This window comes from Chaetomium fimeti (assembly GCF_033439085.1).
Source record: "Chaetomium fimeti strain CBS 168.71 chromosome Unknown B0H64scaffold_4, whole genome shotgun sequence".
Classification (NCBI taxonomy): domain Eukaryota; kingdom Fungi; phylum Ascomycota; class Sordariomycetes; order Sordariales; family Chaetomiaceae; genus Chaetomium; species Chaetomium fimeti.
Window position 1 is genome coordinate 4,153,617 of NW_026944332.1, and position 27,024 is coordinate 4,180,640.

The following is a 27,024-nucleotide window of genomic DNA, read 5'->3' on the forward strand; positions in this document are numbered from 1 at the left end:
ACGTAACCGCTTACAAACCCCGATGCGGGGGATGGGAAAGGGCTGGGGAACCGCAGGGGATGAGGTCAGACGGCAGCCAGAAACAAAAGGATTGCGGGCCGAGTCAAGGTCGAGGGGCAGCAAAGCCAGCAAAAGATGTGAGGACCAGAGGTCAGTGCAACCCATCTAGAGCTTAGCTTCACATTGGGTGGCAATTTACGCGCGAGTAGGGTTAATGACGGTTAATATCGACAAGGTCCCTTCTGGCAGCAGTGGGTGAACGAAAGAAGCAACTAGCCTGATCACCGGACTTCCGCACACGTGCCACACGGCGAGATGACAGATCGAGGAGGAGATATGGCTGTTGGTTGTGACGTTGTCAAATCCCAGTAACCGGGACATAACACACCTGCCTACCCCGGAACTAGTACCGTAAAACTCCGGGGGGGCATCCGTGGGACTAATCGGGCGATCCATGGACGGGGCCTCCGTGGAACGCCCGGAGGGACTTTCGGGACATTCAAGGAGGTGTGATAATGACGCGTTGGCATCCCGATGGCTGAGTATTTATCTGATTGATTACCGCCCTTTGGCGACGTGCCCATCTATAAAATCAAACCAAATCAACCTCGCACATCCTCCACCATCTCCCCTCCCTCACCTTACCCATAATCAAACCCAACACAACCCACCTCGATACCCATACCCACCCTCCACAACCTCCCTCCACCTTCAATCCAAGCAAGCCAACAACAACAACCACAAAAGACAACACCAACAATGCGTACCGCAACCCCCCTCCTCCTCGCCCTATCGGCACTCCTCCCCAGCACCCTCGCCAAGGACTTCACCGGCTTCGGCCAGCTGCGCACGCTGCACATCGGCAGCGACCACTCGGACCTGGGCTGCGTGACCAGCGCCGGCAAATGGACGACCGACGAGTCGCAGTGCGGCGTCTTCTCGGCCGAGCAGCTCGCCAACGGCCAGTTCCAGCTCTTCGCGCCGCAGGAGGCCGGCGGGTGTGGGATCGAGGTGGCCACGTTTAAGTGCGGGCGGGAGGTTAAGGGTGGCGTTTTTGGGGTGCGTATTTTACCTTGCCTTACTTTGCCTTGCCTTACTCGTCTCTTGCCCGGAAGGGGGTTGCTGCCGGTGTTGCCGGTTGAATGATTGTGGCTAATGTCTTGTGATTGATAGACTTTCGGGACAGCAGGGCCTATTCCCGGGCGTGAGGTGCTGAGGTATGCGCAGTACGGTGTCCTGGCCACCAATGCGCCCGACAGCCCGCCGTCGCCGAAGGATGCGCCGTTGGATATGCACTTCTACAGTGGGAGTGAGAAGGGCAAGTGGGTGTGGCTGGGGTGGAAGCCATTCTATGAGCACCAGGAGGCATGAGGTTCATCCCGGGTTGGGTCTCAACATGAATAATCCTTACGAACAGTCCAATTTGCATTCTCATAACATCGTTAAATAGTTGTCACATGAACATAAAACAATCTTCGGTTCCATCCTCCAAGCACCCCTCCGCACTTCCTCGAGTCCAGTTGAGATGCCTCCGCTAATCCCCCCTAACCCCTGAACGCCTTCTCCAAATCAGCAATCACCATCTTCCTCGAATGCATCATCACATCCGTCGCCCTCCCCGCCGCCGCTTTATCCTCACTCGCGAGCATCTCCTTCAGCGCGGTCGGCACAACCTGCCACGACACGCCGAACTTATCACCCAACCAACCGCACTGCTGCTTGGCTGGGTCGCCGCCCTCGCCCAGCTTGTCCCAGTAGTAGTCGACCTCGGCCTGGTCGGCGCAGTCGATCTGGAATGACACGGCCTCGTTGAACTTGAAGTGCGGCCCGCCGTTGAGCCCGACGAACCGGTGGCCGTCGAGCTCGAACTCGACAGTCAGAACGGTGCCGGGCTCGTGGCCGTGGAATTCTTTGCCATTCTCGAGGTAGTGCTGGGTGCTCACGACCTTGGAGTTGGGGAAGATGGAGGTGTAGAAGTTGGCGGCTTCCGAGGCTTGGCCGTCGAACCAGAGGCAGGTCGTGATTTGGAGTTTGTTGAGCGACATTCTGAGTTGGGATGGATGCGGTGAAAGCTACCTATATGATCTCGTTGAGCTTTGGTGATTGTTGCAGATTCCAATACTGAGGCCGGTGGAATGTTGGGGAAAGCAAGTGCTGGAGAATAGATCCCGATGCTCGAGACAAAGGGGCCCCTTTAAATCTTCAACAGTTCCTCCTGCTCCCCCTCGTCATCGAGTGACCCAAGCTCGATCCCCTCCTTTCTTGGCACGCCACTCCTTAGGCATCCATCACCACCACGATTAAAGAGGCACGAATGAGAGGACTAGCGGCAGGCAACGCGCTATGGTTTCCCGTCGCGTCAATGAAACGGGGAAATGGGCTGCATCTCGATGTCCTTGGCACGTAAGTGGCGCGCTATCAGGTGTGTTGATCAGTAATCAAGCCGGTTCTGGTTGAACTTGATTTATTTCCTGAAGCAACAGTTGTTGCACAATTTTTAGGCAGAGTTTTGGAGTTTGTGGGTGGAACTCGAATTCGGAATGCATCAGACCACTTGCGGCCATCTTGGCCCTTGATTTCGCCCACTGCTCCATCCAACCGTCCCTTTGTCATCATGGTTCCTCGTGCAGAAGGGAAGCAAGACTGGATTCAGTACCTCTGATGATTAACAAAGGATCTCTATTGACGTCCTCTTCTTATGACGCATCCCTGACCTGTGTGGCCACACAGGTGCTTCGCTGGGTATGTACCTAAAATACTCCTGACAGCATTTATTCAACGCCAACGCATACATAATGCCCAAGGTACAAGTACTCGCACTGACTGCCGTAGTTCGCGTTCCAGTGGTAAAAGTTCTCCCCGAGGTCGAACTTATCAATGATCACAGCGCAGGTGTCCCCCTCGGCAACCTCGTAATACTTGGTGCAGCCACAGATGAGCCCGGGCTGGGTCGGTGTCGGCGCCGTCGGGTTGCACGTCTCGGTCGGGCTCGCGCTGGTTGAGCTAGGGGTCGGCACCTCGGGCGCCTCAACGCAGTAGTACCACCCGGCCAACAGGTTGCTGCAGTCGGCCCTGACCGCCGGGTTCCAGAAGAGGAAATCGTCAAATGTGAAGGTTCCAAAGGAGCTGGCGATGTCGACGCAGATGTCACCGGTCTCGGCGCGGTAGAACTTGGTGCATGACTCGATCAGTCCGTACTGAGTCTGGGTGGGCTTAGGAGCTGCCGTGCTGCTGGGCGCGGCCGTGGTAGTGGCCGGAGGGGGGATGCCGTAGTTGACTTCGATGCAGTACGAGTTGCCGATCTTGATGCCGCTGCAGTCTGACTTCACGCTCGGGTTCTGGGAGAGTTAGAACGTGGTTCAAGTAGGGGGGATAGGTTGCTACTAATACTACACACCATTCTGACAAACTCTTCTTCCGAAATGCCCCACCACGATGCGAAGTGGGCGCAGTCGTCCGAGGCAGTTCTAGCGGTGTCGAAGTAGGTACAGTCCGCGGCAGTGTCGGGTTCGACTGGGCCTTCACGGCCATCTTCACCATCTTGTCGTTCGACCCTTCTGTGTCCTTGACGCAATCCAGCAGCTCCGGCGATCAACAACCCCTGAAGAAGGGCAAACGAGAGGTGCATGATGGGCAAGAAGACCAGGAACTTGAAAGTCTGTGGTGAAGTCTCCTCGTTGATCTTCGCTACCACTAGAGTTCCAAGAGTTTAGAAGGCGGGCAACGGCTGACTTTAACATGAAATGACTCCAACAAGGTTCAGTCTCTGCCCAGGCCGTATGCTGCATTGCCCTTGTGTTAGGGCTCACGCCCAGGCAGAAACCGACAGAATTGAGGCTCACAACCGCCGGGTTACGACTCAAGACGGCCGGGATGTTCTCGTGTAATATCAGTGACCAATTACCTTGGGGCAAGCTGACGGTGGTGGCGACCAAAACGCGGTTCTGGGGAGGAGATTGTGAACTCGTTTCGGTCGCACAGTGGCATTGGGATCGAAATCCCAGCATGCCAAGCAGCCTTTGACAAGAGTGTGACTCTGGGTTCGACCGCGAAGAAACCGACACGCCTTTCTCCGAGGTCAACGACTCAAAGCCTGGGAGTTGTAACCAGTTGGTGTCCCAGACCCCCTTCGTTAGCGACAGTCTTCAATGTTAGCATTTCTCTGCATGAAACCGAGCTAGGTGGCTCAACTGGCTCTCGAAACATGTGACTTCACGTAGGAGTAATATCCGTGACCGCCAACGATAAGTTGTGAATAATTACCTCACTCTTGCAGCCCTTGCGCTGGAACATCCGATCAAGCACACCTTTGCTGTCATCTAGATTTTGGATACGAACTTGCTCGTGCTTCACTCCCAAGCATCGCCACGGTTGGGTAAACCCCCTCTTCGCACAAGGCCCTAGCATTAGGAAATGATCAATAGGTACTTAGTTTCCAAATAATCGTCCACCCTACACATTCTAATGCACTGTTCTTGGCTTCGAGTTCGGTTGACGTCACAGTACGAGGCCGTATAACGAGTGCATCGTGGCGGGTCGTTCTTGCGAATACTCCGGGTGTAGGCAGAAAGGGGCAAAGGACGCGGCCGGGTCAGCTGCGTTTGGCTTTTGATAATCGGCCTGTTCAGGCTATTACAAGAATGCCATGTTTCCTAATCCTGGTACCTACCTACATAGGTAGATAGGCCGGCACAATCCAAGTTCGTTGCCGGCAAGCATCTGGGGACAGAACGTTAATAAAGCCCGCCATTGAACGGACTCGAAACTGACGTTTGGTAGCAACAAGGTGTTTGTTCACCCAAACACTTTGGTCAAGGCAAATAGAACAAGACGAATAAAACAAGGGACATATGGATTCCACGTAGCACTACTAGTACTTACTCCTAATGTGGCCGCCCCCGAAATTTCAAGCTTCCCTTCGGCTCATGTTCGACTCTCTCCCCTCGACTACGTTTAGATCTGCAGTAACCCGACAGCAACCCCAGAATGGGCTCCACACACCCGGTTACGGCATGTCAGAAACAATCATACACGAGTTAGCTTGCCTCCTGGAACTTTTATGGTACTGTATCCTCATATTCCTACCTGTCTTGGTCGCCTTTGGGATAGAGTCCTCTCCTTCGGTAATAGGGTCGTGTTTCGTCCTATCCTACCATCTAATGCACATTTTCACACCATGCCAGCTTTGCTGGGTCTACGCCATCACTGGCTGCACATGGTGGCTTTGGAGTGCGTACCGGAAATATCTGGATACCGTCCAGAACCTTCATGGAAGGCCAGTAATTACTTTTAAGGGCTGGTGCGCCCTCACAACTCTCACGGCCCTTGCCCAAGTCGATGTGCTCAAGCCTCCAAAGGTCAAACCCAGCGAATTCTCTAACCATGGGTATCTTCCTACCCTCCTTGAAAGACCAGGGAGGCGGCCAGCTGTCGAGCGCGCCGTTCCCACCGAGCAGCTTAACCAGCGCGCCTCGCGGGCAATGTTCTACGAGACCAAGACGCTTCTCGGCGCTTACGCGGCGACACACCCCGAGCACCTCCAGATCAAGCGGTCCTACCTAGAGCCCGAGAACGAGGCTCTTTGCTGGGATATCGGGCGCCGGCCCGCCGGAGCTATCCACCAGCGAGAGGAATGGGGCGGTGAGATCGCCCATGTCCACGGTGTGGATGGTTCCGTCCACGTTGTTTTGCACCCCGAAGATATTGCGGTGGTGATAGAAGCGGGGTGGGGTGAGAGGCATCCCCTGTGTGCAAATGACAAGCGGTGGTTCAGGTTATTGTTTCACGGGTTCATGGAGCAGCGGTTGCCGGTGCCCGAGGGGCTGGTTCTGGTCTATGCGCCGCGAGATGAAGGCGAGCTTCAGGTGCTGGATGCCATCTTGGAAGCGGCGGTTTGGTATGCCACGCGGGGTGAGCTGCCCCCGGTACGTTTCGGTGCCGAACACCCGAGGACCGAAAACCAGAACAGTGCCCGGTCAGGGGGCGAACCAAGGTGGCGTCAGTGCTGCATGTCCCCGCGGAACTGCACCGCGCTCCCGCCCCCATCAGGTTCGTGTGTCTGCACCTGTTCGTGTGCCGCCGCTGAAGAGTGGGCGGCTGCCACCAACGAGCTGCAGCTAATCACGTTGCCAGAGGCGGACCTGGCTCTCTTGAACCCCGATCGGGTATGGTCGACACCGGAGTCCGTCACACCGTGGGGGGCTGACCCGGAAACAAGCAGTCCGCCGCCCCCGTTCGAGCCCCTCAGCTTTCCGGGATACGCATGGCCGGGGTACGCATCCTTTGGACAAACCCGTTTCACATCAGACGAGCACAGAACTTTCGACAGAGACGACGTCAAGCAACAACAAGGCTCTTGCTCTTCCAAGTTTTCTCTCGGGCCCGACTCTGGCAGAAGCCTGGGTGGGCCGCCGGCTTCCCCGCCATCATGCAGTGACGTCTCGGAAGAAGAAGCGATCAGCCCGTCAGCCGGGGCGAGTGGCGGGTTGCATCCGGGGAGCGCGGAGGGACATTTCGCTGCGCTGGCGGTGGGACACCACTGGTCGCAGAACCAGGAACAAGGGGAACAAAAAGGCGAGGTGACGATGGCAGGTGAAGACGACTTTACAGAGGACGATTTCTTTTGAATGGCTGGATCACTGGAGTCATTTCTTTGGTGTCGAGAGATGCCTCCAGTTGCCGGTGGTGGAACATATCTACTCAGCCCCTTGGCTGCAAGTTCGCGATCTCAACCAAAGGCTAACTCAAAACGGTGTGACAGTTCCCGGTCGTTGGATTCCCGACTCCAAGTGTAAGTACAAACCCTCAATCCGACTCATAGAACGCTACATACTTAACCACCATCCCAGTATCAATGCCGGTTGACGTCTCGTCGTTTGTATTGCCGTTTTCGGGAAGGACTGCTCGGTTCCAAACGCGACGTTGAGTACCGGATAGTAAGCCTGCCATGCGATTGTCGCCCAAATGTCCTTGCTGGGATGGGAATATCGCTGCCTTTGACTTCGTTGTATTTGTTGTCGTCCATGAACCCTGTAGAAAGTCATTATCCGTTCATGAGTGTTAGGGTTAAGAAGAGTACGAACACTGCAACGTCTGCTTCGTCCAGTCCGGGTCGGTTCGATTAACCTTGATTGCCCATGTGTGGTATACTGGTTATACGCATCTGTATTATTCCTTTGCGTCTATTGATCCCATTACCTTTGCTGTTATACTAGCCGACCCCGGCGACGTTGCTCTTTATACTGAGTTTACTGGTCTAAAAAGCCGAGGTCTTCAGACGTGAGTTTGATTCGGTGTTGTTCACTTACTTATCCGTGAAAGGTAGTCGAGTAGAATGGTGCTAACCTGCCTTGCCACGCTCTTCAGTTGGATAGCAGTGGGGGGCTTTGACTTCAGCGACCCAGGAAAGGCAACACATGGGACATGGTATGCGCTCTCATATATTCGGTTCGGGACATTCTCGGCAGGACTTATATACTGACCTCTGTCTTCTCAGGAGCAAACTTGTCTCGACCGCCGCCAACCGCGCGGCCTTCATCGACTCGTTAAGGGAATTTATGAGCAAGTATGGATTCCAGGGAGTAGATCTCGACTGGGAGTATCCAGTCGACCCCAAAAGAGGAGGCGCCCCGGAAGATACGGAAAATCTAGTACTTCTTGTCCGGGAGATGCGTGCTGCGTTCGGCAGCGCGTATGGTATCAGCTTGACACTGGCGCCAGACTACTGGTATCTCCGATACTTTGACGCCAAGGCCATGGAGAGTTCGGTGGACTTTTTCGGTTTTATGGCTTATGATGAGTGGATGCTTGAGCTCCGTGCTTTTTGAGTGATTCCCATATCGCTTGATATTATTATGAAGCTGACCCTTGCCAACCCCCAAGACCACGGCTTTTGGGACCAGGACGTGAAAACGCTAGGTTCAATCGTCCGTGGCCAGGCCGATATTCGTGACATCGCAAACAATACGGTACCTTTGTGGTTTGCCGAGCTGGACCCCGCCAGAATCAACTTTAGGCTGGCGCTATACGGACGTGGGTATACGGTAGCAGACGCGAGGTGCAACGAACGCGCTCGGCTGCTCGTTCAAAGGTCCAAGTAAGCCAGCTGCCTGTACTAACAGCGACGGAGTAATGTCGTTAGTCGAGATTCAACAGCTCATCAAGGAAAAGGGGTTGACACCTAAACTCTTACCTGAAGCCACGATGAAGGAGATCACCTGGGATGATCAGTGGATTGGGTACGACGATGCCGACACCATCAAGCAAAAGAAGGCTTGGGCGGATAATCAGTGGTTTGGTGGCACGATGGCGTGGAGTATCGATTTCAACTCGGGAGCTGGAAGTGGCCTGACGCCCGTGAATACCACCAACGGGAGTTGTGGGAGGGGCAAAGGACAAACAGTGTGCGGAGACTGGCCAGATGGCGATTGCTGTTCCAGGCATGTCTAGCTCTAGCACCCCTTTCCGATTCCAAACTCCCTGCTAACAGCAATTGTTTGCCTAGTTCCGGCTGGTGTGGCAAGACGGAAGCCTTTTGTGGTAGCGGCTGTCAGTCGGGCAGTTGTATTCAAGGTGCCGACACGAATGACGGGACCTGCGGTGTCAACCACAAAGGAACAAAGTGCGGAGATTGGAAGGATGGCGGTTGTTGCAGTCTGGCTGGTTACTGCGGCGCTACCAGATACCACTGCGGTGTGGGCTGCCAGCAAAGTTACTCGGGAAGAAGATGCGGGTGGAGGGATTTCGGCAAGGAGCAGTACATTGACATTGAGGACGGTACGGTATAACGCGGCTATCAAGGGGAGGTGGCGACGGAACTGAACTTGAGGGTTGTACGCTGCGGACCTCGTGAAACTACAGAGAGCGAAAGGGGCCCGGATGGATGGAGGAGAAGGAGGATCACGGCCAGCAACGGGAGTCACCAACGCCAAGAGAAACACATGGCATCGCCATTGCCTGCATTTTCATCTCTCATCTCTCATCTCTCATAACGATACTTCACGGCTTGGAATTTGCCACCGTTGTTTGGAAGTTACCCGGGAGTCATGCCAGATTCAGTCAAACCCGGCCTTGACGGCAAACACACCGAAATCGGGATCCTCCCCGGGGATCGCTGCGTAACGGGCGGTGCAGATCGGGATGTGTTCACGGCTAGTCACTCGGCGCCGTGATGCTTAACGTGGAAGGTGGTAGACCAAAGCAAACAAGTTCTCCCAAGCCTCTCCCCGTTGCACTCAGTTGTCAGTTCCAAGCCAGGACCGACCTTCTAACTCGCCGCGAAGAGCCGCCGAAAGCCGGACCAGCGTACCGTGGCCTTGATCTGTTCGAGTCACCCCACTCTTCTTCCCCCGGACTTCCTCTTTTTGTGACTACGCCGAACCAACTCCATCCACCGCCCGTCATGAACAGAGCCTCGTGCTCAATATTTCCAGAACCGAGAGCAGTTTGCGTTTGACAGCTGGGACTCAGGAGCAGAATTTTACAACACACTTTTCCGTCACAGAAACAAAGTCGCACACAACGTGGCAGCCTCGGCTGAGTCGTGTTTCTCAGAACCACCAGACCTCCCGTTGTCATCCCGACTGGCCAACAATGACGACAGCCACTTTTCACCCATTTCCTCGTCTCCCATTCGAGCTCCGTTCTCGCATCTGGGGGCTGACGGTCGAGCCGCGGACTGTGCATGTTCGCGTCCGGCACAACGAGGCCCTTGTCACGAACGATGCACCGAACGGGAGGAGAACCCGGCGCAGGGGGAAACGCCCCAGCCACGTCATGGCTCAAGTCCCACGTCTAGTCACATCGACGCCGGTGCCAGCAACTCTGCAATTGAACTTGCCGAGAAACTCGGAACCTCGGCCTGTACCAACAGGCCTTCTCCGAACTGACCACACAGGAGACACGTTATGTCTGGCTGAATTTGGAGATCGATATGATTTTCATCGACACATTGTCCCGTTTGGAACACTTCAAACCGGTTGCACATCTGATCAAGCGACTGAAGATGGAGCGGGAAAATACAGACGAGAGTTTCTACTACTTCGAAGCAAACGAAATTCGCAGCTTTGCCAATGCCACGCAAATTCACGTCGTGTGTGGAGACGGGATAGAAGCATGGCATCAGGCATCATGGGAGCACCACTGGCCGTGTGGGAGGGAAAACCTTTTCCTCATTGACAAATTTGATGGTCGGATGATGAACAGTGTCGAGTTGGACGAAATGTGCGACCAGGAATTGAAGGAGTCAATGGCGGCGGAACGATACGATGATACGGAGACCGGTGAGCCTTTCAGTGAGGGCGAACGATAGAAATTACATGTCTGCTGCCAGATCATTCTACTCCTTTCATCTTCGATCCTTCAAACACCTTCCTACCTCGCCCGACACTTGACACTGGTATCTGCCACCCGCTTGTACGACTTGATGACCTGATAGTGCTCCCTCGCCGCCTTGGCCTCCGTGTCGTCCGCGCCATAAAACTTGCTGATGAAATCTTTAATCTTTCTTTTGGCCCTAGGGACGCCGCTGGCTTCGGCTTGCTTGGCCGTCTCACCCCAATCCACCGTGTACCACTCATCACCTGTCGCCGGATTCTTGCCCAGGTCCTGTTTGTAGACTGTCATCTCGCGGCCTAACTTGTCGTGTGCCGCTTTGTACCTAGAGCCTCTACGTACTGAGTTATCTACTAGGCTACGTATTAGACCGAAAGTTCCATCATTCGGCATACGAGGAGCTGCAGGCAATCTTTCTTAGCATCGCTTATCTTGTTTATAATGGGCAGTCGTTGTCGCAGCTACCCTTGGGTTGGCATTCTTGATCAAGATGATGCCGTGAATGTCCGCGCGAATGACAAGATCGAACTCGCCAACGCGGTCGTTCTTGGCCAAGGCACCCGCCATCTTTGATTCATACGTTCCTAGATATCTACCAGAGGACGCCGGATGTTACCCTTCAACTCGAGCATATTTTCTATGGCCATCTTGCTATTCGTCACCAGATAACTCGACTCAGTACGTTTATAGGCGGTAATAATAGTACCTCGAGCCGCGCTGCTCGAGCATGCAGTGATTTCAGTAGTCCTACTGCCATCGTCATGTGGTCTACCTACCCCGGCCGCCATCGTCGTCGTGGTGCGGATCAGCCGGGATGCGATACTCCCGGTTTCACTGGTCCCTATACTCGCGGCCCTACGTGATGCTGGACACGGTCCGTAGGGGCCCGGCGAACGGCATCGGAAAGCGCTACCAGTCGTAAAACATCATCCTGTTCATGTTAGCCATGTTCACAATTTAACGGACCCCCTTGTTAAACTTACATATATGAGATATTCCATGATGTAAAAGAAGTACTCAGTCTCTTCGTAGTCATAGCCCACCTCTTCGATAGCCTCGCGAATGATCAAATCCTTAGTGATCTCGGTCCAGATCTCGCGACGCTTCGAGGTCGGCGGCGGGTGATCAGGAGAGTCCCCGTCGTCGCGGCCGGGGATGAATCGACAGCGCCGCACGCCGCTGTATTTCTGCCAGGTGACTTGGGCCGAGGTACCGCCTGCACCGTCCAGGCGCACACGCTCTGTGCCGGGGGGCACGTCTATGATGACCCAGTCCCTTACAATGCTATGGCGAGTCTCGATGCCACGACGCGAGGTATATATGTTACTTTCCGCATCGCGCTCCCGCTTCTCGCCGCCGGGGTCAGAATTGCGCCGGGCATGGTTCAGTCCATCTTTGGGGCGCCCTTGGACATTCCCCGCAGCCTTCGTCGCTGGGATGTCGTCGAGCCACGACTGTTTGCGGCCCTCGACTTCGTCGGTTTGGTCATATAGCGACGCATGCAATTCTCCTAGCGTGGGCCGCCTTGAAAATCCGCTATCACTGCCTTCGTTGCTGTCGGAACGGGGGTAAGGTCCCACATTAGTGCCAGGATTCGCAAATATGCGGCCGCTCTCTCCGCCGCTAAGGGAGCTCTTGACATCAGAATTTCTGTTGTCGCTGTCAAAGCTGCCCGATTTGTCTTGACTGCCCACTTCTTTGTTGCTCTCGCTGTCGTCGCCATCGCTGTCCTCCCCTCCTGCACTCGTGCTAGGTAGAGGAAAGAGTGCGAGCTGCTCGAGGTGCGCTGCAACGTGTGAGGCGTAATGTTTGTCCGATGTGATCTTAAAGGCAAGACAGAGCGGGCACTCCGCCTTCGTTTTGGTCAGATCAAGCTGGCTACTCAGACTTTCGAGCGTATCCAAGCTTCGCGCCTCCCTTCCATGAGCTTCCTTGATATGCGCGCCAAACTCTAGTTTTGAGTGGAACGGGGGTAAGCAGTTGAAGGGACAGCTCCATGTCCTCCAGTGATCTTGCTTCATGTGGTCAATCCAATCGCTCCGTCGTAGGTACTGCTGCTCGGCTGTCGCACACGAACTGGACAAACAGATGTACGGCCGCAGATCTCGAAATACATGCTTCTTCCAGTCGTACCTTGTGTGAATCGAGACAATCATGCAGCAAAATGGGCATTTAAAGGGCCCTTGGGCATGCTCCTTTGGCAGGGGAGGTATACGAAGTAGACCTTCGTCAGCGGTGGATAGGGCGTATGAAGTCTTGGAGACGTTGGACTCGCTGTCGTCAAATCTGGCAATATCTTCCGTCGTCTCGAGTCCTTTGAGGTGGTTAGGGATCGAGGAGGCAATCGTTGTTGCCTTCTCTCGCTCGCCGCCCTCGCTAGCTTCCTCTACCGCCTCGCTAGCCTCTCCCACCCCTTCGTCCATCCCTTCGGCAAGTTTGTGGGCATGCTCCTCTCGGTACTTGAAGTACTGCCTTCTGCGCGATATGGCCTTCCCTAGCCTCTCGGCGATTGCAGGTTCCGCCTTTGGGAACTTCCCTCGGACGTGCCCGACATCCCAGGGTTCGTAGAGGTCGGCGAGTTCTGCCCCGGCTCTGGACTTGAAGTGATCATGCGGTGCAGGGTTTCGAATCGTTATCGACAGCCTCAGTAGACAATCAACAGTGTGCCCGATCTCGTCGAGGATATCGCCTAGTTCGGAAGCTCCGCGAGTATTGTCGTTCCGAAAATACTCCTCTAGTTCAGCGTCGGTCGAGTATCCAACTGCGTCTCCATCGTCTTTATTTAAAGGTGCCTTTACGCTTGTTTCGTTTGCCGCGGAGACTCCTAGGCAGGTCGGCATCTCCATTAGCAGCTACAAACAGAGTTTCAGGACTCGGAGGATCGCACATGCCTTCATCCACGGAATCGCATAAATCCTGCAGCAGCGAGATGACGTGGTTCCTGATTGACGACGCATCGCGAAGTCGGTATTCGAGAGAACGACTCCCAGAGAGACGATGGGCGCCCAAACTTCCGACCCATAGCTTGAACCGCGCGATATGAGAGACGACGGTTGCGCCCTCGGGAGCGCCGTCGTCCACAGCGGAAATGAGCGTCTCCAGTAGCGAAAGGACCCGAGAAACTAACGTAGCAATCCGAGGTTGAGACGCTACCAGGCCTTGTCCCATCATCGGTGCGATATTAACGACGCCAGTGGGCTTATGTTGTCAAAGCGAAAGCGGAGGAAGGTGCCATGTTTCTTACCCCGGCTTGCGGGGCCAAAGCAGCTCCCTCGAGTACCTACCTGGAGTAACCGAGACTCATTTTGCGCCATTTGTGCAACCGCACCTCCTCTCCGCTTGCGGGTCATCAACCAATCCCATCTAGCGCATCAGCGTTCTGCGACCCGGGGAATCTGACCTCGGAGCTGGACCGCGGGGTCGTTGGACCTCAATCCATCGTCGTCGAACAGCGAGCAGCCAACAGCCAGCCGGCGCGATTAAAGATGTCAGGGTTCGAAGTCGCCGGGGTCGTTCTCGGCGTTCTCCCATTAGCAATTGGGGCGGCCAAGGGGTACATGGGCATCCTCTCGTCAATGAGAGATGCCAAGCGAAACCTCAAAGCTCTGGTTCACGACCTCGAAACTGAGCAAATCCGGCTCGAGACGACGTGCGAGGTCCTCCTCGACGGCATCGTTCCCCCTTCCGCAGTAGACCGCATGATCCGTACCCCGCTTGGTTCCGAATGGAAGCTGTACAACGACCAGCTCAAGTTGCGTTTGTGGACGACGTCCAAGAAATTCGAGGAGCAAGTCACCGAGATGCAGAAGGCTGTTGAGGAATTGCGGGCTAAGCTCTGCATGGAGCGGGATGGCAGCGTACAAGCCCCCAGGTCTTTGCAGTCGTGACGTGTTGCTAACACTTGGATGACTTATTCCAGACGAAAATAACCGACCGCGTTACCATCATCCGAGAGCTGAAACAGAACGCAGCGTTTTCGTTAAAGAAGAAGGATTACGAGGACATTCTAAATAGGATCAAGACCGCCAACTCCATCCTCCACGACCTCACAGGTCAGAACTGTGGGCTCGGGCCAAGCCGAAAATACCGAAGCCAAGCTCGGCTCATCGGGTTGATCAGGGGCCTGGCCAGAGGAATCTTTAATGGCCTCTGTAGCGCAACTTCGACCTGCTGCTGTGCTAAGCCTCACGACGTCGGGCTCGAACTTGAGCCCCGGGATGCCGTCATCGTACCAACAGACACCGACGACGAGGTAGGGAAGAAATTCGACTTCCATGTGGCCTTCGGCTCGAAGAGAGCGCCGGAAAATGCGGGAACCGCATTGGTGACCGCCTGGGAGAGGATCTACGCTAGGCTCGCCGATGACATTGCGCTCGCACCGACTTGCAAAACGGCCACCGTACCCATCGCCGCGCCGCAAAAGACTACCCATGGCACGGGGTGGGCGAAATCTTTAAGTTTGAGATCAGCCAAAAACTCACTGTCCTTCTCGGCGGACACACAGACCCTGGTAGAGGTGTCACCAAGCCTGGCTGTGGCGCCCGTGACACCCGCGAACACTTCTTCCCCATATGCCCATCTCAAAATCTCCGAGCTATGTCAAGTCATCGTCCGGAGCCCGAAGGCGCCCGCGGTGGACGGATACGGCGTCATCACAAACGTTGAGCGCAACTTTCAGCTGCGACCGCCCGAAAATGCCTCGAGCGACAGTCACACCGCTATCACACTTCGGGAGGTGCTGTCCGCCGGAAAAGACACGACCTTACCACCGTTTGAATACCCTGATAAGCTCAGAATCGCTTTGGCTCTGGTCGTCAGTGTTCTCCATCTTTATAAAACGCCCTGGCTCCCGACTATCGTAACATTGGACGACGTCCTGTTCCTCAGGGAAGGAAACGCTCCGCAACTGTCCTGTATAGGGTACCGACCATTCGTAGCTAGGAACCTCAAAGATGGCCCGGAAGCTGCCCAAGCACCTAGAGGCCCGAGACCAATGAACATCACGGTGTTATCCCTCGGCGCTTTATTGATCCAGCTGATCGTCGGCAAGGTGTATGACTCCCTGGACATGAAGGGGAATATGGACATGGAGTCGATATTGTCCAAGTACGAAGCAGCAAGTCGGTTCAACGGCGAAGTTATGACAAGCGGGGGGATAAATTACGCGTCAGCAGTCAAGTGGTGCCTCGGGACTGTGCTGGAAGTGGCAGGGCTGGAAGACGACACCTTCTGTCAGAAGTTTTACGGCGCAGTTGTTGCGAAGTTGGAAGACGATGCGAAATTGCTCACACCGGCTTGACTTTTTGTTTTTTGGCCGCGTACGATACGATTTAGTTGGGGAGGTTACAAATGATCGGTACGGAGTAGATCGTCGAGTACAACCAAGAGGCCGCGCCTGGCCGCACCGCAGGTGAAGAACATCCAAAATGCGCCCGCGTTCTTCAAATCTCGCACCTCGTATGTTAACCGCCGATTGCCTCTCGCAGGTTTTTATTCTCCCTCCAAAGGCTTTCCAGCTCCGACTCAACACCTGCTCTCTGTCCTCCGGGCGAATCAGACTGGACGAACGCCCGTATCCTCAAACCCACCACCTGTCAAAACAGTTGAAGACTCGTCAGCAGCAGCCGCCCTAGTGTGCCTCGATCAGAACGTCCGGTTACGGTTCCGACAAATTTCACATCAGAGGGTTGGCCTAAACGATGTCTCCGGATCCCCCTGCACGAGGAGGATGAGGTCTGGTTCTTCGACGGGACTGTTGAGGGATACCCCATCGAGATATATTCATACTGGGCCACCCTACGGGCTTGCTCTTCTGGATCCCTTTCGTTGGTGAAGCCGCTGGCGCGGTTGGTCTGACCACCGCTCGCACGTCGCTTCGCCTAATCGGGTCGGTTGCCAGGGGAGGCGGGTATGGCGGTCCACGGCGTGGTCGAAGAGCCGGACAACGCGTTCATGTCGGTCTTTAGCTACCTGCTCGGTGCCGGGGTTGGGCGTGCTGGGTTCGGAAAGGTGGCCGCGTCGAAGCGGGCCATGGCAAGCAAGAAATTTGACGGCTTGGGGAATGTCAAGTGTGGATTGGTTGGGTTCGTCGATATCCGAGCACTGAGTTGCCGTGCCTCGAGCGTGCGTAAGCAAGTGGCGATGTCACGACCAGCGGTGGAGTTACCGGCACTAAGCTGCAGATGAGGTGTCAATTGGGAACTTTGCCTCTCCATGCTCCCAATCGGCTCCTTGCCTCGTCTAGCGTCCGATGTTGCATGCCGCTTGACACGACGCTTGACATGCCGCTTAAGATGCCGCTTAAGATGCCGCTTAACCGCAGCTCACGCGGGTTCCCGGAACGAGGAAACTTGTCGAGCTAACTGCGCGACAAACCTGTTTTAAAGGCCTTCGGACCCCGATGGGGTTCCCTGGGGGGCCGAGAACCAGATGCCGACAGTGGGGACATGCATATTTGGGTGGCATTACAGGGGCCGTCAGCCCCAATATCACAATGCCTGCATCACTTCACAAGCTGAATGCTTGGACCTTTGCGAGGTGCAGGTGACCCACCGGGTATGGCAGCGTTCGATGTGTCTTGGAAAATGCCGGATACTGGTCGAGGTGTGGGTGGGCGCGCGGGTTTATAAATGCCTGGGCAAGTAGAGAGATATATGAGTTCTGTCGTACGCGTTATAGCCCCCTTATGTTTTCTTGATACCCTTATGTTTTCTTAATACGGTATTCTATAATTAGCTCCTAGCCCGACGGACGGTCAGCCATCTCAACAAGCAATGGTCCACCTCTCGGCAGCACTGCTGGGTGCTTTGTTACTCACATGCAGTGTCACCGCTGATACCGACTACACCGCAGTCTGTCAAGACATTGCAAGCAATGTGTCTCAAGCAACTGATGTGGTCTACCCGAGTTAGTTATCCTCTCCCTCCTCACCCTTCGTGGACCCACCCCCCTCATTTTCTTGCCAGTCGAACTTGTGAGTTACAACGCCGCCACCCAACACTGGTTTCTCTCTTCGAACGGGGACGCAGCTTGCGCCGTTGAAGTGGGATCGGTCGAGGACGTTGCGCTAGTCTTGCAGATTGTTGGTGCCACCCGCACACCCTTTGCCGTGTACTCGGGCGGACACGCATCGAACCCTGGGTTCTCTAGCACATCTGGTGTGCACATCACGCTCAAGCGTTTCAACCAGATCGATCTGTCTGAGGATGGCAAGATTGTCACCCTCGGCTTTGGTCAGGGATGGACCGATGTCTATGATGCTCTCGAGGGCACCGGGGTAAACGTCGTTGGTGGAAGAGTCCCCGGGCCAGGTGTTGGCGGGTTCACGCTTGGTGGAGGGTATTCCTGGTGGGTCATTATGATTATTATGATCCAGTTTGAGAAGTGTATAAACAGTGCTGACTGACAGCGGACAGGAAAACAAACCAATATGGTTCGTTATTGTTCGTTTCCAGCGGACATGGTGGTGGCTAACCTCTTTGTCTAGGTCTGACTTCTGACACTGTCAAGTCTTTCAACGTGGTCCTTCCGGTCAGTCTATCTATGCATGGTGAAGCAAGCATAATCGCTGACAAGGAGCCTAGAATGGCACATTCACCAAGGCGTCGGATGGGCAGAACCCTGATCTGTTTTTCGCGCTCAAGGGAGGCCTGAACCGGTACGGGATCGTGACCTCGGCCGAGTTCTACACGCACCCGCAGCCCGCCCTAGTCTGGGTGAGTCGAAGCGTCCAGATCTCAACCAAGCATGTCATGGTAATTCTAATGTCATCAAGGGTGGCCTCCGCGCGTACTCTGCGAGCCAGGTTCCTGCATTCCTCAACGCAACCGAACGCTTCTTCTACGAGAACGAGGACCCAAAGGCAGGGCTGCTCACGACACTTCATGGTTCAGCCTTAGGTACAACTGCTCTGGGCCTCTTCTTTTATGACGGACCGGAAAAGCCCGAGATTTTCGACATGTTCGACGGGCTTCTGGCCACTCTCGATAGCACGGGTAGAAAGCCGTACAGATCGCTCATCGGCAGTTTCCCAGCCCAGCTCATCTTGAACCACCGGGGCACCTTCGCTACCTTTTCTACTACCAAACTTACAGCTCGCTTTATGGAAGCTGTTCGGCAAGAGGCAGAGGTATGTACACCCCCCACATTCGAGCCTGGCGAATGGGGAAAATAGTCAAGCACTGATATTCTCTGCTATCCAGGACATTGGAAAGGTCTCCGCTTTGCATGGCGGCTACATAGTTTCGTATGACATAGAACCGTTTACGAACTACGGCGAGCATGCAACACAAGGGGCGATCCCGCATGATGATTCACTTCTTCCGGTAACCCTCTATCCCCCCTTATGTTTTGGCTTATACTTTACTGTTGACACTAATTTCCAATAAAGCTCAACCTGCACTTTGCGTGGGTGAAACAAAGCGAAGATGAGTGGTGGTACGCTCGCATACGCCAATCGCTGGCGACATTGAAGCTCGTCGCCATGGGGGAAGGAATTTACCAAGCTACATTTCCGGAATACTCGAATTACGCCCTCTCTGACACCACCGCTGAGAGGCTATACGGGGAGAACGTCCATCGTTTGCGACAGATCAGGGACCGGATAGATCCCGACCGGGTAATGGAGTTGGCAGGGGGGTTCGTGATATGAACGGGTGGGGGGTAGTACATGTACGATGGTGATCGCCGTAGACTTTCGGGCTTGTCCCTTCTCCTGATCCTCTTCCGCTCCTTCGGGTAGCAGCTGCCCAATGAAACCGTGTATTAGAAGGGACGGCCGACGGGAGTGTTAATATGTGGGGAAGCGCTCACCATTCATCCGATTCCTGCATCCGACTGGAGGCCTGCATCACAACTCAGGCTCCGTGTCTCAACTTCCACGGCCACACACCACCGCAACACCGACGACAACAATACCAGACTCCCCTTGTACAGCACCAACTCAACATCCGCCCACGCTCCAAGCCCTCACAACCCCCCACAAAATGTTCTACCAACCCGGCAAAACCCCCCATAGCCTCCCCTCCGACCCCTTCAAAGCCTGCCTAATCCCGCGCCCCATCGGCTGGATCTCCACCACCTCCGCCATCCCACCGCCCACCCCCTCCCAACCCAACCCCCAACCACGCCACAACCTAGCCCCCTACAGCCAGTTCGCGCCCTTAACCTTCGACCCGCCCTACGTGCTCTTCGCGGCCAACCAGGACCCGCGCACGGGCGCCCGCAAGGATACCGTGCGCAACGTCGAGGCCACGGGCAAGTTTGTGTGGAACTTGGCGACGTATGAGCTCAGGGAGGCGGTCAATCAGACGGCGAGGCCGCTGCCGGAGGGGGAGGACGAGTTTGTGTGGGCGGGGTTGGAGAAGGAGTTTACGAGGGGGTTGCCGGGGGATGGTGGTGAAGATGGGGATGGGGATGGAGGTGGTGGTTGTGATGAGGGGGAAGGTAACGGGGGAGGGAACCCCGTGCCGATGGTCAAGGCGAGTCCGGTCAAGTTTGAGTGTGTGTATCACTCGACGGTGAGGCTGCCTGGGAATGGGCCCGTGGGGAGCGTGGATTTGGTGATTGGGAGGGTGGTAGGGGTGCATATTGCTGAGTGGGCGCTTGATGAGAGGGGCCGGTTGGATGTTAGGAAGACGCGGCCGATTGCGAGGTGTGGGTATTTTGAGTATGCGGTTATTGGGGGGGAGGGAACTATCTTTGAGATGGTTATCCCGGGGGCCGATGAAGTGATGCTGGCGGCGATGCAGGGTGATAAGCAAAGGGTGGATGAGGGGTGGGACAGGGTGAAGGCGAAGTTATAACGCACAGTCAAGACGGGGAGGAGGGTGTCGTTGGAGGGGGGTAGATGGGTATTCGGTGAGATCTTTTGTTGCATTTGTCACGACCTTCCCATGATCAGAAGCGAAGATGGCATTGGGTACCCAGGTAGATTCCGAGTAATTGAGGTTAAATCGGGCCTTTAGCATGGTCTAAAATGCATTCGAATGCGGGTATTCTTCTGTACTTCCCCCAGCTCAGCCACCGCTCACCGGTTCAGACCTAGGCCAAGCTGCGTCACTCAAGGCGGCCAGCTTCTCGACCTCAGCCCACTTCCCGTCCCGCTCCCAGTAAGAAACCTCCCCATCTTCTCCCTCGGTTACCATATGGATCTTCTGGTCAAAGCTCCCCTGAACCAACGCCCAAACATGCTTCACCCCGGTCCCAACCGTCTCGGTCAACTTCCATTTCCCCTGCTCGCCCTCCACCGGCACCTCCCGGTCGATATCGTCATTCAACCTTTCCCAGTACTGCACGCTGCCGTCGACAGCAACGGCAAGCTGGAAGCCACCAATGCTCGTTTCGTTGACCGTGTTGAGGTAGTCCTGGATCATAACCGGCGGCGTGTCCGGCGGGATTCCCGAGCCAAACACTTCACCGGCTGACCATTTCGCAGTATCCTCACCGCCGCGCCAGAACAATTGCAGTTTGCCATCGACACGAACGGCGACAGTGTACAGGTTGCCCCGCGAGACACTCTGCGGGTCGTAGATGTTGAGGGCAACGTTGGATTGGACGAGGGAGGGGCCGCTTTGGGCGATGTCGCTCGCGATGGGGGAGTTGGAGAGGGTCCATGTCGTGCTGTTTGGGGGTTGTTGCCACTGACATTGTTAGCACACTACTCTGACTTAGAACGATGGAAGGAGACCGGGCTTACTTCGTTCAGCGTTCCGTCGGCATGCTTAACCACCATGACCAACTGGGTGCCATCACTCTGGGCCAGACCAGGGAAACCGTCAATGCTCTCTCCCTCAATGGCGGAAACCTGCGACCATTCCTTTGCGGACTGGCTGTATTCCCATTGCCGCACCGTGTGACCCTCGTCAACCCCAACGGCGTGGAAGTCCCGGTTGAAGGATGTCCCCACAATCGCTGGTTGGCCGCTGAGGCTGCTCCCCTCGATGTCAAAGACCTTGCTCCATTGCGTAGTGTTGGAGTCGCGAGAAACGTGAGCAAAACCAGAGCCACCCGGCTCGCTGAGGAGTAGCTCAAAGTTGCGGTGCGTTGGGCCGTTGCCCGACTGCATCATACTGCCGCTTTGGTGCCGCTTGCGAGTCCAGGGATCCGGGTTGACGTTGGCAACGCCGTATTTGGTCCAGCTGTCAATATTGGCTTGGTTGTAGCTAAGTAGGTACTCTTAATGTTAGATTTCGTGGGGGAATCGTCAGTCAAATCAGGGGTGGTACTGACGCAAAGTAAACAAAGCCGTTCTCTCCCCAGCTGGGTCCCCACGAATTCTTCATGATCCATGCCTGCTTCTCATCGTCATACCCCACGACGATCGTGAGGTGATTCCCCGTTGACGCCGAGACCTCGTCCCACTTATACACGCTCCCCTCGGTCGTCGGGTTCCATGACCCAAAGTCCTTGTATAGGACAAACGTAACAATCAGCGGCCCGTACTCATCCAGCCACCTCTTCTGGTCCTCGATCATTCCCAAGGCCTGGTAATACGGGATATGTGTGGTCCTCCCTTCCCGGTCCGCACAATGCTCGTAGCCATGCAGCGTCGCCTCGTACGGGTCGCACGGCCAGTCGGCAATGCCGGGTCGCGCTTTTTCCGTGTCGTTTAGGAACTCGGTGCCCTGCCCGGCCACCCACGCAAGGGTTTCCTCGGCGTTGCCGACACTCTCGCATGCCGCCCCCGTCCCATCGTGCACATCGGCCTCGCTGCGCTTACTCCATACCCCGTGCTCGATGCGCACCATCGACTCGATCAGGGCCGCGGCCGCGAAGGCCCAGCAGCTATTGCAGACGCCTTGGTCTTGCGCCGTCGTAATGTAGTTGAGCCCATTGCGGTTTCGCCAGTCGACGGCCAGGGGAGGGGCGGATTCCGCGGCGGCTTTGACGGAAGCGAGTCTGTTGACGGATTGCCGTCGACTGAAGGCCGAAGGTTGTATCGTGGACCAGTCAAGCGGACCGACCGCAGATGCTGGGACTGGTTCTGGCCATGGTATCTGGCGTGGCCGTAGGATTGGGTTGCCGACTGCGCCAGTGGCCAAAAGCAGGCTTAATGACGCCCCGAGAAAGCCCATCTTAGCCAAGCTATACGGGAGACAGGGCTGAGCGCACAGGGGAACAAGAAGGGTGGCTGTTAAACGACGTCTTCCAAGGAAGCCCGCGAGTTCCTCACTCCCTCACTATATAATTTCATATCCCGCATCCTTTTCCGCATCAAACCAAGGCCCAGCGTTCTCTCCCGCGTGAACACGAAAGATCCCCACAAACGGCCCTGTTCCTGGTGCGTCCCCTATCCACACTTTCTACTTGAAAAGCAATCCTTCCTCCGAGACTGCCGAACCGAGTATGTCTCTATGGAGATCATCTATGATCAGCCCTGGCACCTGGCGCTCGCCAAGCATCAGCAACTTCCCACCAATTACCAGACCGCTTCCCAAGCATTGCGCCAGGTTAACCGCTTGTTGATCTCCCGAACTGCCGTCTGAAACAGAAAGGACCCACAAGCATACAGGTGCAATACCAAGGTAAATATGAGACCCTTTAGCCGCGGTCCCCCGCGCTAGGTTACATCGTCACGCGGAGCGCCGTTATCCCCCTTGCCGATTGAGCTTCCAGACCGTGGCAGACGTCATCCGGGTTCGATTGGGATTCTCTTTGGAACAGAAGGATGTTTGGTCGCATGTTGAAGTCTTCGTAGGTACCTACACAGGGAGAATTGGCCGGGTCGAGCCCACCAACCAAGTGTCAGCAGAAGGAAACCTCGCGAGAAACCCGGGCCGGTTCCTTTCGGTTGAATGATGCGTTGTACGACTGCCTCTCGCTTGTGCACAAAGCCCTCTCAAGAACGTGAACGGCCGGCCCTTCTGGTCGCGTACCCGGTCGGCAGTAACCCTGGAGACGCAGTGGCTGTGTTGACAACAGAGAGGAAAAGAATAGCTTATCAACCATGCGCATTTGGACTTACAAGCTGCGTAAGCTGGATGGCTTTGGCTATTTCGTGCAGCAGCAAGCCGCTCCCTGCCCAACCTGGACACCAAGGGGCGCTGTCGTGAGTGGTCGGCGGCCGAGCACCCGCCACGATGACTGGGGTGATGCCCTTTGCTACCCAATCACCTCCTGCGCCCAAAACAAATTGTCAATTTTTAGCTGTTCAGTAGGGGCTTGACACGATGCGCCTTGCTCGCCTTAGCCATCACGAACCAACGACGTCCCTCCCGACCCTTTCTTGTCGAGACACGTCACCCGTCAGCCCGAATCAAACTGACACAAGCGCCGATTGCAGTTTTTTTGGTGCCAGCAACCCACTGAAAATAAACGAGAGTCGCCTTGAAGTTTGTTCAGCCCAATGGTTGTCTCCACGTTGGATCCTCCTGCCAACAGGGGCATGATTGGGCGCGATGGCCGCGTCAAGTGCCTGATATACGGACCACCACCACCTCCCTCGCCGTGATCGGTTGTTGAGAGCATCGAGATGCGCCCAGCATGTTCCTGGTCTTCTATACACTGATTCTCTGTTCTCTGTTTGTACGATTAGCGCATTCCCAAGGTCTCATCATGGACTCCATGTCCTCCATCAAGACCACCACACACGACACCTCCTCGGCAGGTTTCCACATGGCCGACTTCTCGTCCTTCTTATCACAGCTCACAGACGCCGTATCTGCGGCATGGCCGGACCGGTTCGCGACGCGTTACAGGAAGGTCAAAGTCCTGCTCATGAGCTGGGATAAAGACGATCTTGGCCTTGAGACAGAAGTCAGGAACTTGGAATCGGTATTCAGGGGCTTGTACCATTACGATACCGAGTACTGGAAAATTCCATCAAGACGGTCGGCCGTTGAAGTATCCCGAAAGGTTGCCGATTTGGTGGATGCCCACGGCCAGGAAGGGAACCTCCTCATTTTGTACTATGGTGGCCATGCCCGCCCAAGTGAGCAACCCGGCGGCAGTCCCGTGTGGGCAGCCAAGTAAGTCTAGGGCTTCGTCTTCTTTATCGCCGTAACTAACCCAAGGCCAGTCGGAGCCGGGATTCCCCTACTGTACAGTCATCCATACTGCACTCGTTCCTCGGGGAGATCGACTGTGATGTCCTGCTCTTACAAGACTGTCTCTATACCCATGAGAACAGGGACACTTTCATCGGGAACGGGGTAGTGGAAACTCTGGCAGCAGGCGGCTTCGACTCGACCCAAGCTGACGGGGACCACGATTCCTTTACCGCCTCCCTTGTTCAGGAGCTCGCGCACGCCGCCCACACCACCGACTGGCTCTCTATGGTGGAGCTGCATAGAAGGCTCATCAACCGACTGCAAATCTGGACACCAGAGATCTCCTTTACCGACGACGCCTACTCCATCGTCCAGGTGGATCGCCGCACAGGACAACCGATGTTTGAACGACCACGCCGGCGAACCCCCGTCCACTCCTTCCTGTCAAGGAAGCCTAAGACGATCGTCCTCACCCCTCTGCCTCCACAAGCTCAAACACAATCCGAAGAGTCTCTGATCCAGCTGAACCCGCCGACAACTCAGCCCAACAATAACATCCCGGAAGGACCCGGGATCCTGGTGACTTGCCGGCTCCGCGATCAGCACATCGACGCCGAGAAGTGGAGACAATGGCTGCTCAACGCGCCGGAGGGGGCCAAGAACATTCAGATATCTGCAGTGTTTCCCAGCTTTGGGACAGTGTTGATGCTCGAGCTACCGCTGGCTGTCTGGGATCTCCTGCCGTCGTCTCCTGCTATCTCATTCATCGCGTACACCACTGGCGGCAACCACATCTCCGAGTTCCGGCGTGCTTTGCTGGGGTCGGACGTCGACGAACTCGAGGACACATTTGCGGAGGATTCAACCGACGATGAGACCGAATCCGAAGCCGGGAGGAGCCTCAGAAAAGCCAGCCGCAAGAGTAAACGATCTGTCCAAGATGCCAGAGAGACTTACATCGCTCCGTCGCTTTGGCCAAGGTCGTTCGAGAACAACCGTACGGGGAACGATGCGACCGAGAACATGCCGTACTGCCTGACCTTGGCTGAGATGCAGGGAGATGACAAGACCAGCAAAGCCGCGAGGATCGTTCGGGCCTTTGTGCAAGACGCGGACAGCCCGTCCATCCGGTACATGTACGACGAAATCCGGGACTTCTGCGCCCCGGCGAGTTTTGAAGCACTTTCTAGTGGCCAGGAGGTTGCCCCTGAAGTGGTTGCTATTCTCGACGAGCCGTCACCAATCGGTCCACACTCTCAGATGAATGGCATGCAGTTTCTTAGCCATGGTCAACTCTATGAAGCTTTAACCGCAGTACGTGACTCTTGTTTGATGGATGGACAGCGCTAACAAGACGAGCAGAGGGCTGTTCCTCAATTAATCGACACCGAGTCGAAGGACGACCTCTTGTCTCCCAAGAAGCGCCTCGTGTAAGAACCCTTCGCTACACTTTTGATGGACCTCACCTAACACTGTCAGCTACGTCACCAACCTTGACCCTGCCAGCACGCTGGCCCTTGCCTCAACAGTTTCCGAGAGACAAGCCCTGCCCCTCAGAGATTTTGTGTACAAACATTTGGACTTCCAGTCTGGGATGGATGTGAAGCTTCATGTATGGACTCCGCGACCTACCGTTTATTCCATGCCACTAACCCCTTGACAGCCCGGAAATCAGAGCTTCCACCTCTCCTTCCACCTGCCGTTCCTCGCATGGAGGCAGGGTGGAAAACCCTCCCTCGACACCCGATTCGGCGGGAATAACGGGCCGCTGAGGGACTCTAAAGACGTGGGCTTCCTAAACCAGTCGCGCGGTACCCAGGCATACGTCCACGAGGCACAGATTTCGTGCATGATTGTAGGCGTTGACAACACCCATTGGACCGCGTACGGCTTCTTCGACACGTACCACGATGGCGGCGAGAGCAGATACGACGTCCGGTCCTACCAGTCGACGCAAGGAGGGGCTGTCATGGATCCGTTGACCTGCGGCCGCCGCATGGCCGAGAGCTCTGCCTCAGACGCAAGGGGGTATTTCATGCAGGCGATGGAGTCTTGCGTGCTAGAGGTGAAGGAGGAATGGGAGAACGCTGTACGACAGGTTCTGAAGGCTCTGAAGACACAGGTCAGTTCCCAATCCCCACAAGCATACCCTTCCCCCATCAGAGCTGAACTGACCTCCCATACAGGTCCTGAACGGCAACAGCCGCCGGGCGCAACGGATCTCCGACCAAGCGGTGCAGACGCTCGAGCAGCTCACACAAGGCTTGGCTGGGACAATCTCGTCCTGGGAGCGGTTCAAGCAGACCGACCTCCCGTACTTTGATCTAGACAACATGCCCGCGGAAGCGCCATCCCCCATCCACAACATCGAAACCGCCATCCACGACCTACGCACCCTCCAGTCCTCCCTCCTCCACCAAACCGCCACTCTCCAGTCCGTCACCGCCCGCGTTAGTACCCCCTGCCCCTATTCCCACCCCCCATACCCTGCCCCCACCAACTCCCCATCACTAACCACCCCAACCAACAGCAAACCGCCCTCACAACCCACAGCACCACCCAAACCAGCAACGCCCTCCTCACCATCGCAGTCTCCTTCCTCCCCTTCACCCTCACCGCCCTCCTCCTGCACCCGATCACCCACGCCAGACACTCCACTTCCGAATCAGCAGTAGCAGCATCAGCAGCAGCTCAATCCCAGTCC

The 27,024-nt window shown here is 55.7% G+C and overlaps 13 protein-coding genes across 13 annotated transcripts; 8 read left to right on the plus strand and 5 right to left on the minus strand.

The window, feature by feature from the left end:
* Nucleotides 1-608: 608 nt before the first annotated feature.
* B0H64DRAFT_170177 (uncharacterized protein) lies at nt 609-1,470 on the plus strand. Its single transcript, XM_062798748.1, has 2 exons — nt 609-1,059; nt 1,174-1,470. Exons 1-2 carry the CDS (start codon nt 760-762, stop codon nt 1,369-1,371), a joined length of 498 nt encoding a protein of 165 aa, XP_062659940.1. The 5' UTR covers nt 609-759; the 3' UTR covers nt 1,372-1,470.
* Nucleotides 1,459-2,232, minus strand: B0H64DRAFT_170217 (3-demethylubiquinone-9 3-methyltransferase-domain-containing protein). The gene has a single exon (XM_062798749.1). It carries the CDS (start codon nt 2,043-2,045, stop codon nt 1,545-1,547), a length of 501 nt encoding a protein of 166 aa, XP_062659941.1. The 5' UTR covers nt 2,046-2,232; the 3' UTR covers nt 1,459-1,544.
* Nucleotides 2,233-2,706: 474 nt separating this feature from the next.
* Nucleotides 2,707-3,628, minus strand: B0H64DRAFT_461553 (uncharacterized protein; the record flags this gene model as incomplete). Its single annotated transcript, XM_062807509.1, has 2 exons — nt 2,707-3,338; nt 3,398-3,628. The coding sequence occupies 2 exons, from the start codon at nt 3,626-3,628 to the stop codon at nt 2,772-2,774; spliced, it is 798 nt and encodes a 265-aa protein (XP_062659942.1). The 3' UTR covers nt 2,707-2,771.
* Nucleotides 3,629-5,176: 1,548 nt separating this feature from the next.
* On the plus strand, nt 5,177-6,591 carry B0H64DRAFT_432971 (uncharacterized protein; the record flags this gene model as incomplete). Its single annotated transcript, XM_062806025.1, has 4 exons — nt 5,177-5,229; nt 5,411-5,924; nt 5,969-6,052; nt 6,117-6,591. Coding segments are annotated over 4 exons (1,125 nt in total), but the record flags the coding sequence as incomplete, so codon positions are not given.
* A 642-nt stretch (nt 6,592-7,233) lies between these two features.
* B0H64DRAFT_170256 (glycoside hydrolase superfamily) lies at nt 7,234-7,977 on the plus strand. The gene is made up of 2 exons (XM_062798750.1): nt 7,234-7,425; nt 7,496-7,977. Exons 1-2 carry the CDS (start codon nt 7,334-7,336, stop codon nt 7,824-7,826), a joined length of 423 nt encoding a protein of 140 aa, XP_062659944.1. The 5' UTR covers nt 7,234-7,333; the 3' UTR covers nt 7,827-7,977.
* Nucleotides 7,978-8,899, plus strand: B0H64DRAFT_170257 (uncharacterized protein). Its single transcript, XM_062798751.1, has 3 exons — nt 7,978-8,095; nt 8,170-8,438; nt 8,504-8,899. The coding sequence occupies exons 2-3, from the start codon at nt 8,203-8,205 to the stop codon at nt 8,784-8,786; spliced, it is 519 nt and encodes a 172-aa protein (XP_062659945.1). The 5' UTR covers nt 7,978-8,095; nt 8,170-8,202; the 3' UTR covers nt 8,787-8,899.
* Nucleotides 8,900-9,335: 436 nt separating this feature from the next.
* B0H64DRAFT_398245 (uncharacterized protein) lies at nt 9,336-10,356 on the plus strand. The gene has a single exon (XM_062803936.1). It carries the CDS (start codon nt 9,592-9,594, stop codon nt 10,174-10,176), a length of 585 nt encoding a protein of 194 aa, XP_062659946.1. The 5' UTR covers nt 9,336-9,591; the 3' UTR covers nt 10,177-10,356.
* A 15-nt stretch (nt 10,357-10,371) lies between these two features.
* Nucleotides 10,372-10,899, minus strand: B0H64DRAFT_374518 (uncharacterized protein; the record flags this gene model as incomplete). The annotated part of the gene is made up of 2 exons (XM_062802343.1): nt 10,372-10,635; nt 10,798-10,899. 2 exons carry the CDS (start codon nt 10,897-10,899, stop codon nt 10,372-10,374), a joined length of 366 nt encoding a protein of 121 aa, XP_062659947.1.
* A 50-nt stretch (nt 10,900-10,949) lies between these two features.
* On the minus strand, nt 10,950-13,581 carry B0H64DRAFT_170265 (uncharacterized protein). The gene is made up of 3 exons (XM_062798752.1): nt 13,224-13,581; nt 11,316-13,156; nt 10,950-11,263 (listed from the first exon to the last, which is right to left on the minus strand). The coding sequence occupies exons 1-3, from the start codon at nt 13,501-13,503 to the stop codon at nt 11,174-11,176; spliced, it is 2,211 nt and encodes a 736-aa protein (XP_062659948.1). The 5' UTR covers nt 13,504-13,581; the 3' UTR covers nt 10,950-11,173.
* Nucleotides 13,582-13,695: 114 nt separating this feature from the next.
* B0H64DRAFT_170279 (uncharacterized protein) lies at nt 13,696-15,937 on the plus strand. Its single transcript, XM_062798753.1, has 2 exons — nt 13,696-14,189; nt 14,252-15,937. The coding sequence occupies exons 1-2, from the start codon at nt 13,818-13,820 to the stop codon at nt 15,629-15,631; spliced, it is 1,752 nt and encodes a 583-aa protein (XP_062659949.1). The 5' UTR covers nt 13,696-13,817; the 3' UTR covers nt 15,632-15,937.
* Nucleotides 15,938-17,105: 1,168 nt separating this feature from the next.
* Nucleotides 17,106-20,135, plus strand: B0H64DRAFT_322349 (uncharacterized protein; the record flags this gene model as incomplete). The annotated part of the gene is made up of 8 exons (XM_062800555.1): nt 17,106-17,242; nt 17,311-17,683; nt 17,916-18,047; nt 18,107-18,460; nt 18,534-18,656; nt 18,722-18,969; nt 18,998-19,002; nt 19,297-20,135. 8 exons carry the CDS (start codon nt 17,106-17,108, stop codon nt 20,133-20,135), a joined length of 2,211 nt encoding a protein of 736 aa, XP_062659950.1.
* Nucleotides 20,136-20,348: 213 nt separating this feature from the next.
* B0H64DRAFT_432976 (uncharacterized protein) lies at nt 20,349-22,406 on the minus strand (the record flags this gene model as incomplete). Its single annotated transcript, XM_062806026.1, has 3 exons — nt 20,349-20,972; nt 21,029-21,494; nt 21,562-22,406. The coding sequence occupies 3 exons, from the start codon at nt 22,404-22,406 to the stop codon at nt 20,349-20,351; spliced, it is 1,935 nt and encodes a 644-aa protein (XP_062659951.1).
* Nucleotides 22,407-23,895: 1,489 nt separating this feature from the next.
* Nucleotides 23,896-26,995, plus strand: B0H64DRAFT_417841 (uncharacterized protein; the record flags this gene model as incomplete). The annotated part of the gene is made up of 6 exons (XM_062805268.1): nt 23,896-24,299; nt 24,350-25,634; nt 25,683-25,750; nt 25,800-25,932; nt 25,984-26,442; nt 26,507-26,995. The coding sequence occupies 6 exons, from the start codon at nt 23,896-23,898 to the stop codon at nt 26,993-26,995; spliced, it is 2,838 nt and encodes a 945-aa protein (XP_062659952.1).
* Between the last annotated feature and the right edge of the window lie 29 nt (nt 26,996-27,024).

Bases quoted from the DNA above. Each gene is read 5' to 3' on its own strand.
- B0H64DRAFT_170177 (XM_062798748.1), top strand. From the start codon at position 760: ATGCGTACCGCAACCCCCCTCCTCCTCGCCCTATCGGCACTCCTCCCC. The intron at 1,060-1,173 runs GTGCGTATTTTA...TGTGATTGATAG, and splicing joins TTAAGGGTGGCGTTTTTGGG to ACTTTCGGGACAGCAGGGCC.
- B0H64DRAFT_170217 (XM_062798749.1), bottom strand. From the start codon at position 2,045: ATGTCGCTCAACAAACTCCAAATCACGACCTGCCTCTGGTTCGACGGC.
- B0H64DRAFT_170256 (XM_062798750.1), top strand. From the start codon at position 7,334: ATGGTGCTAACCTGCCTTGCCACGCTCTTCAGTTGGATAGCAGTGGGG. The intron at 7,426-7,495 runs GTATGCGCTCTC...CTGTCTTCTCAG, and splicing joins AAGGCAACACATGGGACATG to GAGCAAACTTGTCTCGACCG.
- B0H64DRAFT_170257 (XM_062798751.1), top strand. From the start codon at position 8,203: ATGAAGGAGATCACCTGGGATGATCAGTGGATTGGGTACGACGATGCC. The intron at 8,439-8,503 runs GCATGTCTAGCT...TTGTTTGCCTAG, and splicing joins GATGGCGATTGCTGTTCCAG to TTCCGGCTGGTGTGGCAAGA.
- B0H64DRAFT_398245 (XM_062803936.1), top strand. From the start codon at position 9,592: ATGACGACAGCCACTTTTCACCCATTTCCTCGTCTCCCATTCGAGCTC.
- B0H64DRAFT_170265 (XM_062798752.1), bottom strand. From the start codon at position 13,503: ATGATGGGACAAGGCCTGGTAGCGTCTCAACCTCGGATTGCTACGTTA. The intron at 13,157-13,223 runs GCATGTGCGATC...CGACCTGCCTAG, and splicing joins ATGCGATTCCGTGGATGAAG to GAGTCTCCGCGGCAAACGAA. The intron at 11,264-11,315 runs GTAAGTTTAACA...TAACATGAACAG, and splicing joins TCATGGAATATCTCATATAT to GATGATGTTTTACGACTGGT.
- B0H64DRAFT_170279 (XM_062798753.1), top strand. From the start codon at position 13,818: ATGTCAGGGTTCGAAGTCGCCGGGGTCGTTCTCGGCGTTCTCCCATTA. The intron at 14,190-14,251 runs GTACAAGCCCCC...GACTTATTCCAG, and splicing joins GCATGGAGCGGGATGGCAGC to ACGAAAATAACCGACCGCGT.